Source organism: Monomorium pharaonis, chromosome 2 (assembly GCF_013373865.1).
Source record: "Monomorium pharaonis isolate MP-MQ-018 chromosome 2, ASM1337386v2, whole genome shotgun sequence".
In the NCBI taxonomy this organism is placed as follows: domain Eukaryota; kingdom Metazoa; phylum Arthropoda; class Insecta; order Hymenoptera; family Formicidae; genus Monomorium; species Monomorium pharaonis.
In genome coordinates this window covers 20,847,065-20,860,862 of record NC_050468.1, presented here as the reverse complement: position 1 = coordinate 20,860,862, position 13,798 = coordinate 20,847,065, and the positions used below count along the sequence as shown (strand labels likewise).

The following is a 13,798-nucleotide window of genomic DNA, read 5'->3' as shown; positions in this document are numbered from 1 at the left end:
ACTCCTGGTTCACTCCTGGCTCACTCCTGGTTCACTCCTTGCTCACTCCCGACTCATTCCCGATTCACTCCCGACTCACTCCCGGCTCACTCCCGGCTCACTCCCGGCTTACTCCCGGTTCACTCCCGGTTCACTCCTCGCTCACTCCTCGCTCACTCCCGGCTCACTCCTCGCTCACTCCCGGCTTACTCCCGGCTCACTCCTGGCTCACTCCTCGCTCAATCCCGGCTCACTCCCGGCTCACTCCCGGCTCACTCTCCGCTCACTCTTCACTCATTCACTCACTCACTCACTCACTTACTCCTCACTCACTCTTCACTCACTCTTATTCACTCACTCACTCACTTTTTACTCACTCCTCACTTACTCCTTACTCACTCCTCACTCACTTTTCACTCACTCACTCACTCACTTACTTACTCACTTACTCCTCACTCACTCTCACTCACTCACTCACTCACTCATTCACTCACGCACGCACCCCATCCAAGTCGCTAACCCATGTGCACACTGCAAACGAAGTAAAGTTCACATGTGTTTGCAGGTTTTCAATACAATGTCTGGTAACGGAATTAACACTTACTCATTTTACAAGTATACCCATAAAAAAAGTAAACAAAGACATTGCTTCGCTGTGGTCACACACAAACACACACACACACACATTTAAATTTTTGTCTACAAATTATGGATTTCCTACTTACCGACATTAAAACAAATTTTTTTTGAGTCGCCAAAAATTCTTGCATGTTTTTTTTCACTAAATGAAATTTCCAAAATTTGAACTAAATTGGAGATTGGTCCGTTTCGGAAGCTAAATTATTTGTACATATTTTTATGTCTGAGTTTGTCAGGTATTAAAAAAATTATGATAAACATTTATAAAAATATTTAAAATAAATATTTATATCATTATTATCAAAGAATATAAAAAATATTTCAAGTTTATATACCACTAGACACCACAGACGCGTGCTTCGCGCGCGCTACTTAACTTTTTATTTTTTACCTTTTACCTTTTAAAAATAAATTACAACAATAAATGTATAGATAATATTTATACAAATTTGACAGCTGTCAAAATTCAATTGCAATGACAGCTACTCTTGCAACACGAAGTAAGCGCAGCGAGAGAACCAATTGGCATCGCGGAAAAGCGACAACAATGATCTTCGAGAAATGCGAGCAATCGACTTTACATACCTTTTTTAGATAGGATTTATAAACCCGTATGCAGAATTCTGTCTTTATCAATTGTTAGACGTAAAACAAAAAATAACAAAAAAAACGTGCTAATCTTTATAAATTGAATATAAGATAAATATATCTTTTTATTAATGTAGAACATCATACTAAATCTTTTTTTAAATTTGTATATCTTGTCTAATTTCTTTCTAATGTGAGATAAAATCAAGTGTTTTTATTTCTGGATTCCTTTGCATACACTTTTTGTTTTTTATATCTGTACTTCGAAAAGTAGGATCTTTGAAAATAATTTTAACACCGCGCGATATTTTTTCCTTAATAAAATTAATATTAGCTCAATAAGACTGTTAATTTTTCACTCCGTCGCAATTATTCTCACCGTCCAGGCGGAGTTATCTCACGCAGATTGTGTAATTAGATATTGCCAATTAATTTCGCTGTATCAATGTACATACACTTGTCCGATGTCGCTTTGAGATCAATTTCGTTCTCGCCGCAGCGTGGCAATCTTATCATCTTGCTTCACCAGGTGAATTCGAACGGTTAGGCCGGGTAACGGGCACTAACGGCCTGCGTCGAGGTGCATCTTTGGCAATTATAAATTATCTCCCGCACAAGTGTGTCATCTTTCTCATTACGTTCATCTGTACGATTAACATCGTTAAGTGTGAATGTCTTTTCGTCGGCTGACAAAAAACACGAAGAATGAAATTCTTACTGCCGGAGTAGCTTAACTCTAATTGGTGATATTTGTACGTATTTACTATTAACAATGTGGATGTAATTTTTATGGAGTCCAGAAGAGTTCAAGAAACTCAGCAGACTTGGATACACAGAAAAAAACACTTCTTGTTTTAAAAATACCTTTCTTTACGAAATGTTTAACATTGAAATAAAATTTATCTAACATTAAACAGTAAGTTACTTACATGAAACAATTTTGTATTGTTTAAAGAAAAATATTTTTTCATTATTTAGTAATAATTTTCATGTGTCATAGACACTCATAGATTTTTAATTATACGAAAGAGTATGTGTATGTAAAAAATTAAATAACTTTTAAATTAATAAGAGAATTATGTTCAAGTTTTACAGAGATATTCAAACATAACAAAATACATACACACACATACATTCTTTAGTTTTTAATTCAACATATATATTAATCATTAATAAAGTTATTGTACAAAATATAAATGAGGAACCATAAAATTGTTTTCTTCTCTGCTAAATTTTTAAAAAGAGATTATCTTCTATATAAATAAAAATGTAAATGTTTGTTTCTCATCTAAGATCTCCGTAAGTTTTTCACCGATTGCTTTGAAATTTTGACACAACGTTGCATTCGTAACCGGGAGTGTTCTTATGGGGTCTGATTTTGGAAATACCGGTGTTTTAAAAATGATGGTCATAATTTAAGTGTAAAAAATAGTTTTTTATTAATATTATTGAAATTTTGACACATTGAGACGGGGAGAGACGGGGAGAGACCGGGAGAGACGGAGAGAGACGGGGAGAGACGGGGAGAGACGGGGAGAGACGGGTAGAGACGGGGAGAGACGAGGAGAGACCGGAAGAGACCGGGAGAGACGGAGAGAGACCGGGAGAGACGGAGAGAAACGGGGAGAGACCGGGAGAGACGGGAAGAGCCGGCGAGAGACCGGGAGAGACCGGGAGCGACGGGGAGAGACGGGGAGAGACCGGGAGAGACGAGTAGAGACGGGAAGAGACGGGGAGAGACCAGGAGAGACGGGGAGAGACCGGGAGTGACGAGGAGAGACGGGGAGAGACCGGGAGAGACCGGGAGAGACCGGGAGAGGCGAAGAATGTTTCTATTGTGTTTAAATTAAGGTAATAAGAAAAATAAAGATGGCTGTTATTTTATTGAAGAAAAGGAACTTATTTAAAACAGTCTTTTGAATGGATTTCTAAATCCATGGCAGCTTTTAGAAAAAAAAGTTACAAGTACGTGAATGAATGAATATTAGATTTATTAAAGCTAGATAAATGCTTATTCAAAAATAAAATAAAAAGAGCAACAGTAAAGCAAGGCTCTTGAAAGTTAAACAACGAAAGCAAAGAAAATTTGAAAAAAACGTAGCATCAGAATAGAGAGCCTAAATGCGTGGCAGGGCATAGCTAGCATATAAATAAGATTATATTAGTGTTTTACATATAAACATGAATATAATTTTTTGCTTATATATGAAACAATGTTAAATAGAATACGCTAATTTTAATTTAATACCAATGTTTCTTTCTGTGTAGCTAATTTATTGCAGTTATACAAATTTCACGTTATTATAAAGTTTTCTCATTTTACTGTCTCTCTATCTTCTTTTTTTAAATAACTTTTTAATAATTATTGGCAATCAACAAATGACATTCAATTGCCAATTTGTTTTGTTGGACAGAAAAGTAAACATTTTATTATTTCGATGAAGATGAATAAATACTCTTAAATAGCATATCACAATAACACTTTAATATGTATGTAAATGTCGTCAGGGAGAGAGTTATTTAATTGTGGCGATCAGCGTGTTAAATATCGGCGGTGAAACTCGTCTCCGGGTCGCGCGCGACAATTTCGGATGCCTCTGCTCTGGTCAATAGCATCGCGGATACTTTGCGCGCCTCTCGTCAGCGATACTCTCGCTTCTCGCGGCGGTTCGCGCGACGTCTGACGTTACGTATAAATAGACCGTATAAATAGATAACGCGCGTAGTCGTACGTCGTCGATCATAGTCGGGGTCCACATCCTCCGATCAAACTTGAGATTTCGGAGGAAATATGACGCCGGCTGGCGCTTCATCCGCGCGTGAACGATAAATTTATGCGCCGGTGATAAATTGCCGGGAAACTTGATTTATCCTTTAATCCTTCGCTTTTCCGACAATGCGTGGGTTTTTTTTTATTTTTTTTTTAATGACAAGCTATCGAAATTTTTCAAGTACTAGGAATAATGGCGTTTATGGAGCTTTAATAGTCATACTTTTGTATTCTGGTTTTTCTAGAAAAAAAAAAGTAAAGCCCAGTTGCATTAATGTAGTTTAATTTTAAATATTAATTACTTTTCTTTAGTTCTAAAAATTAGAAAAAAGGTAGTAAATAAGTTGAAGCGAGTTAAGCTACATTGTTACAAACGGTCCTAAAATAAATTAATTAGACATGTATAAAATTATTGGAACATGTAACTTTGGCCAGTTTTTGTTTGATATTTTCTAGATATGTTTACGATTATTTTTTCATTTTTTAATACGCTCTTTATTCTTATACAATACTTTGAATGTGATCTCTATGGTCGCGTCGTGCAAAGTTGAAATTGCAAGAAAATATTAAATGCCGATCGGTTTGTCGACATTTCGATTCGTATTTCGCGTTTGAAAAGGTCAATCGCATTTCATTTGTGAGGAAGCACTTCCTCGACGCTGCCGATTACGCAGGTGCGCGCCTCCCTTTCGCTTACTCGAATTCGACGATGCGCGCCCGTCGCTTCGTTGCCAATTTGGCAGACCGCGTCGTCGCCTACGGGAAGGCGCCTACGCGACAGCGGGATCCGATAACGCATAATCCGCGGTTATGATCGCGGATAAGTGAAAGCTGAGCCCAGCCACCCGTTGCGACGCGGCTCTCCGTTCCGCGTTCGATCGATTTCTTTCCACGGCAGGATCGTTAACCTTTGCGGGAGTCTCTCGGCCGCGCGCCAAATCTCAAATTGGAACCGGACGGATGCCATATTTTGACTAAGACTATTGTCACGCGACGATATGTATCGAGACGTAACAGAGTACGAAAATAAGAGACATAATTAACATTGCTGGTACTCGACGAGACGAGAACAGGACAGAACGATCACGGGGAACGCAGAATGTTTTTTTAAGGATAAGTAGCTCTATGTTTGATAAAGAACATGGAGAGGAGAGAAAAAGAGAGAGGGAGAGGGTGGGAGGTTTATAATCGATTGAAAGTAAAATATTATAGATACGCGCATTCGATTTCTTGATCTCGTATTTATTTATTGTTTTGTATATTTTACTTTTATGTACTTTATTTCATATAGATTTTAATATTGCACATAGACTTAGAATTTCCGGGAGAAATTGCGAAAGTTTCTCGCAACGATCATGCAATAATCATGAATGGAAGTTAAATTTAGGATATGCATAATTAAAGATTAGAAATTTCGAAGTAGCTATCAGTCGAATAATAATAGATTACACATTTACTGTAAGATTTTATTAATTTATAGTTCGAATAATGTAAGCAACTTAAGAAATTGATTTCTTAACGTTTTGTGTGGGAAAAATTCGATACAAGTGAATTCTATTAGAATTAATTACAATTTTGTGCTGTTGTACGTACATTGATATACGCAGATCGATTTCCAATTGAATAGAAATGACCTCTTCCGAAAAAATATAAAAGTAAATTCAAGAAACAATAAATTCTGAAACAATATTTTTTGCAATAAATTTTTTCTAAATTTATTAAGATTTTTTTCAGCAGTACTATTAAAATAACTATTAATTTAATAATAATAACGTTACATTTTTAGCTTTGGCATAAAAATTGCATTGTCAAGATCGTAGCATGATTCAGACATGCAAAGGCAAAATATATAAAATTCAAACAAAAATGATTATTATGAATAAAATTCTATTTAATGGTTGACAATGCTAATATTTGTTTATGCGGTGAAAAAATATGGAACTTTGCCGAGCCTTTTGAATTACGAAATTTCGGTGGGAAACGATGAAAATAGAAAACATTATATGCGGTAGAGGAAGATGCACCTCGTGCGAATAAATGCAAAGCAACAGTAGCGGACAACAGTAGAATAATACAACATGGAAAGTGCGATTATTTTTCTTGGGCGACGACGGTACTTCGGCTGCACGCAGCTGCGTGCGCCAAACGTTGCGGATTCATCACGCAGACATTTCGCTGTACACCCACGATTAACTATTTTAGATATTGGCCACGTATTGGCCCCATTTGAAAGGTCGTAGTAGTAATTACAGATACTGCATTTCCCGCCCACGTGTAGCTATTTCGCGATTCAAGCTCCCCATTGAATTTTCCACCCCTTGCGTGTCGTGCGTCAAGACATACTATACTCTTATCAATGACACGTTACGACAATGGTAACGTTACATATGCATAGAATAATGATGATTCGTATCTGTTTGCGCAGAATATATTGAAAACTTATTATTAACATTTATTAATGAACTGCACATATTTTAATTATACGATAATATCTTAGAAATGGAAATCTAATGAAACATGAGTCTGTGGTAAGTTGCGAAAATTGATGTTTCAACTTCATGTAGTAAATGAAGAATAGAAATTTAATCGCAGTATAAAAATCAAGCATTTAGTTATAGTTTCAAATTATTTGCTTTGATAAGTTAATGTATTTCTAAGAGAATGAATTAATTTGAAACATAGTTCTTTGAGAAATTCTTTCTGCAATTCATGTAATATAAATACAATCTACATATGTAATAGATTATCAAATTATTCTTTTTTATATAAGTTAATGGTTTCGAAAAGAGGTTTGAGAGAGAGAAAGAGAGAGAGAGAGAGAGAGACTCGTTGAAGAGACTCTTTGACATTCTTATGAGCAAGATTTCATTTGCAGACTGAATCTGTAATTAAATTGTTTCGTTGCCAAGTTTAAATGCAACATGATAGAGGCATATGTTTTCGGCTCGCAGAAAACAAACAGCAACTAGAACTTAGAACAACTATTTTGTAAATGTAAATAACAACGTTTTCACCTGAAACGATGTTACATCTTATCAAAAGTTACTATGCACATGCATACATTTCGATAAAGCACAATATGATTAAATAAAAATGACATTAGAAATACAGACAGACGTAGGCTATTTTCAAAATATTGCCAAATTTTCAGAGTAGAAATAGATTAGTGTACAAAAGTATGCGCATAGATTTCGAGACTCGGATTACGTGAGTGAGGAAAAGGGTTTAAACTGTTTTTTTTTTGTACAAATATATTTACTTATAATCTTATATGCTAACGGTAAATAATGACAAAGCTACGCTTGATAAGATATTGAAAAATTTAAAAATCATAATTGTGCACGTCAATAAAACAAATAACAAAAAGTTTTCTTTTTTATTAATTTTTAAATTTATTAAAAATGTATTCCATGATATATGAAACAAAAATATACGCATGACAACTAAAATATGTTATATGGAGACAAATATTAATTATATATTAATTAAATATTATGTTTATAGAATTAAGGACATAATTAGGGTGTTATAGAGTATATTCGTTCTGCAAAAATTTTCACGATCGTGAGATAAGCCTTGAAAATCGCGCATTGAAATAACGCGGAACGAAAATAACGACAGTGTTTATATTATTCTTAATGTATTGGCGTGTGTCACGTATTAAGGTTTATAGAGAGATGAGAATGACTCACGCAGAAACAAATTTTGTAATGGTGCCACCGACATCGCGACGATGTTATCGTATAATATATATACGAAGATCAGTGAGCGAGCCTTTGACGTTAGCAAGATAGTACTTATCTTGGATAAACTAGATAAAAAAAGAAACAGAAACGATGGCAATTTCAGAAACTAGATATGTCTCCTAAAAATTTTACACGCGCACATTACTGTAGGATAATTATTAACCAATTGTTTTTCTTTATACTTTATATCAACTATTTTAATCAGAGTTATTTATATATTATGCAATATTTGAATCGTTTTGAAAATAGTGGCCCGTTAGTGTAACGATAAAAATTATATTTGTAAAAAATAATGGCGGCATAAACTTCTCAAATGATATCTGGTATTAAGCGAGAGAGAATTGATTGTTCCAATTGTATATTAAAAAGTAAAGAGTGGCAGATGGATTAAATAGAGGCAATAACGACTAAGAGTTTTCCTTAGTATCAGACTATCAGATTAATTCTTACTAGAATTCAAAATACCACTCTGTGCTCCTTAAAACCATATCGCAAACAACTGCTTTTGAGAAACTGAAAAAACATTTGTATTATTAATTTGTTTTCTTCTCAATGGTAAACTTTATAAAATTTTGATTATAGAATTAAAACTTTAGAGTTATTTGTAAAATTTTTAACAAAAACATGATAAAATTTGAATTTAAATATAATGTAATTTTGTTTTTAATTAGTTTAATCATTAAAGTTGAAGGTAACGAACGATCGACATCGATGAGAATCAGAGTGATTTTGTCTCTTTCTTGAACCCTCTCTTTCTCGAATTCTCGAACTCTCGAGCTCTACATATATATATTAATAACACATAAACACAAAAGTAAATTTGACTTTGATTTAAATCATGACAGTTTTTCATTAAGATATAAATATAAATATAAATATAAATATATATATATATATATATATATATATATATATATACATACATATAATAAGTCTTTTGCAATAGATATAAGTAAATAGTGCAATAAAAATCGTTTACAATAAAGAATTTCATTAAAACAAAAATGATCGATTTTGATATTTGATCCTATTACATGTGTAAGATCCTTATTACATGAACATAATCGCTATTAGTTTAGTTTAATCTGCCTGTTAGATCTTTATTTTTGTTTGGCATATGTAATACGAAATGTATACAACCGTATTTTTATATAAATCTTGATTAAAACTTTATTTTACTTTTCCAAATTTTTGAATAAAATTTGAATATTTTGAATAATATGTAAGCATTATTACATAGTTACTAATAATTTTAAATGTGCAATAAGCAGCCTGACTTTCAATCGACTTTCAATTGTCTTTCAATCGCTTTACAACTGAATGTTCATATGTGACAATGAATAAATGTCGATTTTTTCTAAGAATAACTTTTCATTTACGAATAACGTACACTTTTTATCGCACACAACGCGATCGGTCGGACGTGAAAATTTTTTCTTTCGCTCGTAAACTGTGTAAATCAGGAAAGATGTTATTCGCGCCGCTCGTTGTTCGTCTTCAAAAACGGTTGAACACCGTTCGTCGGCGTAGGCCGGAAAACGAGTAGTCGTGTTACACGTAACGTATAAACGGTCAGAAATAGAAATAATGTGTTATCAGCAAATACATCGAGCTATCGCATTCCTCCGTCCTTGGGAAGGAGGATATCCCTTGGTCATAAACTGCACGTGGCTATATTTCCATCGATACAGCACATCATTCGCGCGCGTGTACGTAAGACTTTTAAGCGACGTATTAAATTACAAATTCATGCAAACGTATCGCGCGACGATACGTTTTATCAACGGATAAAGATTCACCAGTTTTTTGTCATGTAATATAAAAACTTAATGAAATTTCGAGACTCAATCTGTGACTAATACGTAGACATTCTGAATTTTTCCAAATTTTTTAATCGTACAGTTTTCTTTAAATAAATTTTTAAGATAGCATTAAAAGCGTTATGGGAAGAAGAATCTTAAATAATTTAATTGCAACAAAATATAAAAGTTTTAATAAATTATATTATTACAGAAAATTAGGTTAGAACTATTAGAAACTACATAGTTTTCTTTAAATAATTTTTTAAAATAGCATTTAAAAAGTCTTATGGAAAGGAGAGTCTTAAATAACTTAATTTAAACAAAATATAAGAATTTTGAAAATTTATGTTTATAAGAAAGAATGGCATCTATAAAAAAACACTTATGGAATAGAAAGAATGAAGTTACATTATATTATATTTGTGTAAAAAATGTGACATTTATAAAATGTACAATACTCTTTAAATATAACGTCATGCTAGCAAAAATATGGCAACGACACTTGTTACTACATTTAAATTATTATTATAAATATAACTTTTAATCTTGTTTATCAATATATTTATCAATATTAGAAAAAAAAAATTTTCAAGTAATATTACTATTTTATTGCTTAGAAATTTGTTTATTATTTATTATTCTTAAAATGACAGTGTTAAATGAATAAAAAGTCACCAAGAATTTAAAAAAAAGACTTTTCTCCACTTTTTTAAGTTATAAAATATTATTTATTTGTCACAGCTCGACGTGTTTTGTGACTCGCAAACGCTTCTCGCAGATTGGTCGTAGATCGTAAAGTGTACACCCACGTATCCCCGTTTTTCTCGCCGAATATCTACGGTAACAATGCAGTCGATGACGCAATGAGAATTACGTCCGCGGTTTAATTGTTAAGTAACAGGCGGATTCGGAAATGCCCTCGGAAATGCTTTAATACTCGCGCGCGGGAGGAGTCAATGTTTTACAAATAGATCTTAGAGCGCGTGCAGAGACGTTAGGAGGGTGGCTCATGTCCAAAATTGGCCCGTCGTGGGCTTCACGCCGCCCGTATTGAATTTCACGCAATATTTTTCCAACCCGACAAGTTTCAACCGCCGACCCTGGGGCATTTTTTATTGATTCCCGATCAAATGCCGTGCTTCGCCTCGCGATTTTCGACTAAATTATTCCGCGAACTCGCCTTAGGTTCTCCCCGATTTAATCCTCGCTCGCCTTCTCAAGCTCGTCTCGATCGTAATGCGGATCGTAACTTATGCCACGCGATTTTTCATACTGCGAAAGATTGTTGTCACCGAAGAGATACCGCGGATGCTGTTGTGGAGATTGATTTGTCACGACGGATCGTGAAGATTTCCATTCAATGCAATGTAAACAATTATCTTTGTTTGGTACTTGAAAATTGTGCTGTGAGCTTTCCTTCTGATACGTTATTTGCTCTGTTGCTATGTATTTTAAGAAGCAAGACTCGTTACATGCAACAGTGGGTTTTGAACAAGAGCGTGCTATACGCTGTTTCACAATTTGCAGAAAAATATCGAAAGATTATCCGAAAATCATCGCGGAGAACGATAGAAAGCGTGGCTTAAGAACCGGGACAGAAGATATATATAGCGGGAGGGATCGGGGTCGCTACTAAAATATACACTAAGCAGTATAGCAAAGAAACTCAATCCCCCTCCCCCTCGTTTTAAATGATTTCTTCATGAGACATTATTACGTATAAAAATTAGGTAGCCCGTTCTGGTCAAACTGCTCGATCGCTGATAGCGATATTTATATTATTTCCTTGTTAACTGTGCATTAATTGGTCAGCTCCAACCGACGTTTGTTAAGCGTAGACTAATTGGTCTTTTTTTTTTCTTATGCCTTCAGACATTCACAGCTTGGTGCAACTCGCATCTACGCAAAGCAGGCACTGCCATCGAATCGATCGAAGACGATTTCAGGAATGGGTTGAAACTGATGTTACTGCTTGAGGTGATCTCAGGCGAGACCCTTCCGAGGCCCGACAGAGGCAAAATGAGGTTCCACAAGATCGCCAACGTGAACAAGGCCCTCGATTATATTGCCAGTAAGGGCGTCAAGCTGGTTTCAATTGGCGCAGAAGGTACATTTTTCCTTCTCAAAGTTCTTTATGTAATTATTGCATAAAAGTACAGTATATAGTACATTGTGTAAACTGTTCTTTTATGTTGATAATATATTATAACTAATGTTTAAAAAAATGAAGAGACATGGCTGTTACAAAAATGTGGTCAGTGTTATCTGGTTGAGTAAGCGGTTGTAGGCTTCAAACACATTGACGTGAATCACTCCTCAGCTATGAATTATAGTAATAGCACTAATCAATCTTTCTGTTAAATTACCTAGCGAACAAGGAAAATGTTTGCTCTATGTATAAACTATTGCTAATATGTAAATATCTATGAAAATCTATGGAAATCTATGGAAATTACAAGGCAATTAAATATTGACTAGTGGAACTCGTCTTTTTCCATTGGAAAACATGTAACGAAGTTTATGCAATAATATATTCTGATACATCGTCTCTACTGAAAAACTATTGGGCCATGGATTTACAATGATAGCACTATATATCGAATTGCAATCCAAAATCGGGGAGAAAGTACATATGCACATATGTACTAAACCGTATAGAATTTTGGAGGACAATCAAAATCAAATATAAACCCTGTTTGGCAATCTAGATTTTTTTCGGCAGAAGCACAATTTCATTCAATTTTTATTGCTCAAATTCCAATTTTTATTAAATAAATGTTTTAGTATTTGAGTTAAGTTTGATAATGTAGCAGAGATGTTGAAAAATAATTCTGAAATTTTTGTTGATTTTTAGAAAGCCTAGAATAGTAAAGAATTTTAAGCTGAACAAAAAAGACCTAATTATGCCTATAAAATAAGTAAAAATATAATATCTTACGGAAGATTAAGATTGATACACAATTGATCAATATTGCGATCGATACACAATTTGTTTACACATTATATGCAATTGTAATTGATATTTAATTGAATTCAATTAAGATTGAAAGCAATCGTAATAAAGGCATGACATCTGTTCTGGACGATTAAACATATGAGAACAAACAAATCAATATTCTTATTCTTAAATCAAGTACGGATAAACCGTTATTTAATTCTTTAAGTTTAAAAGTTTGATTGCCTGTTTTAATATACTAAGAAGCGAAAAATTAAAGTAAAGAAAGTGATGATAATGATTAATTGTTTTCCTCGCCAGTATCAGACTAGTGTCAGTTTCTTACTAGGAATCCAATTGATGTTTACTTAGGATTTGAAGTAATAGCCTTTGTCTTATTCTTATAAGATTCTTATATAAAAACTATATAAAAAACGATCGAGAGTTTGAAACATTTGAATGGATAATTTGCTTTTATTTTGAATTATTGAAATAATATTTTTAGTATAATATTAGTATATGTAATAAGCCTTTGCAATGGATTTAAGTACCAGTGCAGCAAAAATTTGTTCTAATTAGAAAAAGTTGGTTAAAAAATTTTTATTAATTTTTACTTTTGATCTTTTTAGTTAATTGATTTAACTAAACTTATATTTTCTCAGTGGAATTAAGGGCCTTAATTATCTATTGGCAAAAACAAAGTTTGAAAAAATGAAACTTGCAGATAGATGGATGGACGAGTGACCACAGACTAACACTATAAAATTATATGCAATAAAATTATAATAGTTTGCTATGCTACACTATTTAATAATCATATAATTGATATAATTTATATTACGCTCTTCAAGTGTCGATTACTTTTTGACAGAGATCGTTGACGGCAATTTAAAGATGACTTTGGGAATGATATGGACCATTATCTTGAGATTCGCGATCCAAGATATCTCTGTGGAGGAGATGACCGCGAAGGAAGGACTATTGCTCTGGTGCCAGCGCAAGACGGCACCGTACAAGAACGTCAACGTTCAAAACTTCCACCTGTCTTTCAAGGACGGTCTCGCGTTCTGCGCACTTATTCATCGTCATCGGCCCGACTTGATCGACTACAATAAACTCAGCAAAGATAACCCGCTGGAGAACTTGAACACTGCCTTTGATGTCGCTGAAAAGTATCTCGACATTCCTCGCATGTTGGATCCCGATGGTAGGTATAAAATCTAACGTTAAGTTAAAAGTGTTTAGTTACCTGCGATATAGATATACATCTTAGAAATGTGAGACACACATTCATCAATTTGATTGATAGGATCGAAGGGACGAGATTAGATACCATTCA

At 34.0% G+C, this 13,798-nt stretch overlaps 1 protein-coding gene across 6 annotated transcripts in view; it reads left to right on the top strand.

The window, feature by feature from the left end:
• The window catches only part of LOC105832851 (alpha-actinin, sarcomeric), a 32,363-nt gene that overhangs the window by 11,324 nt on the left and 7,241 nt on the right, over positions 1 to 13,798 (top strand). For all 6 annotated transcript variants that reach the window (XM_012674137.3, XM_012674139.3, XM_028194073.2 and 3 more), the window contains 2 exons: positions 11,397 to 11,631; positions 13,331 to 13,666. In XM_012674137.3, coding sequence (XP_012529591.1) covers positions 11,397 to 11,631; positions 13,331 to 13,666 — 571 coding nt within the window. The remainder of the gene's footprint in view (positions 1 to 11,396; positions 11,632 to 13,330; positions 13,667 to 13,798) is intronic.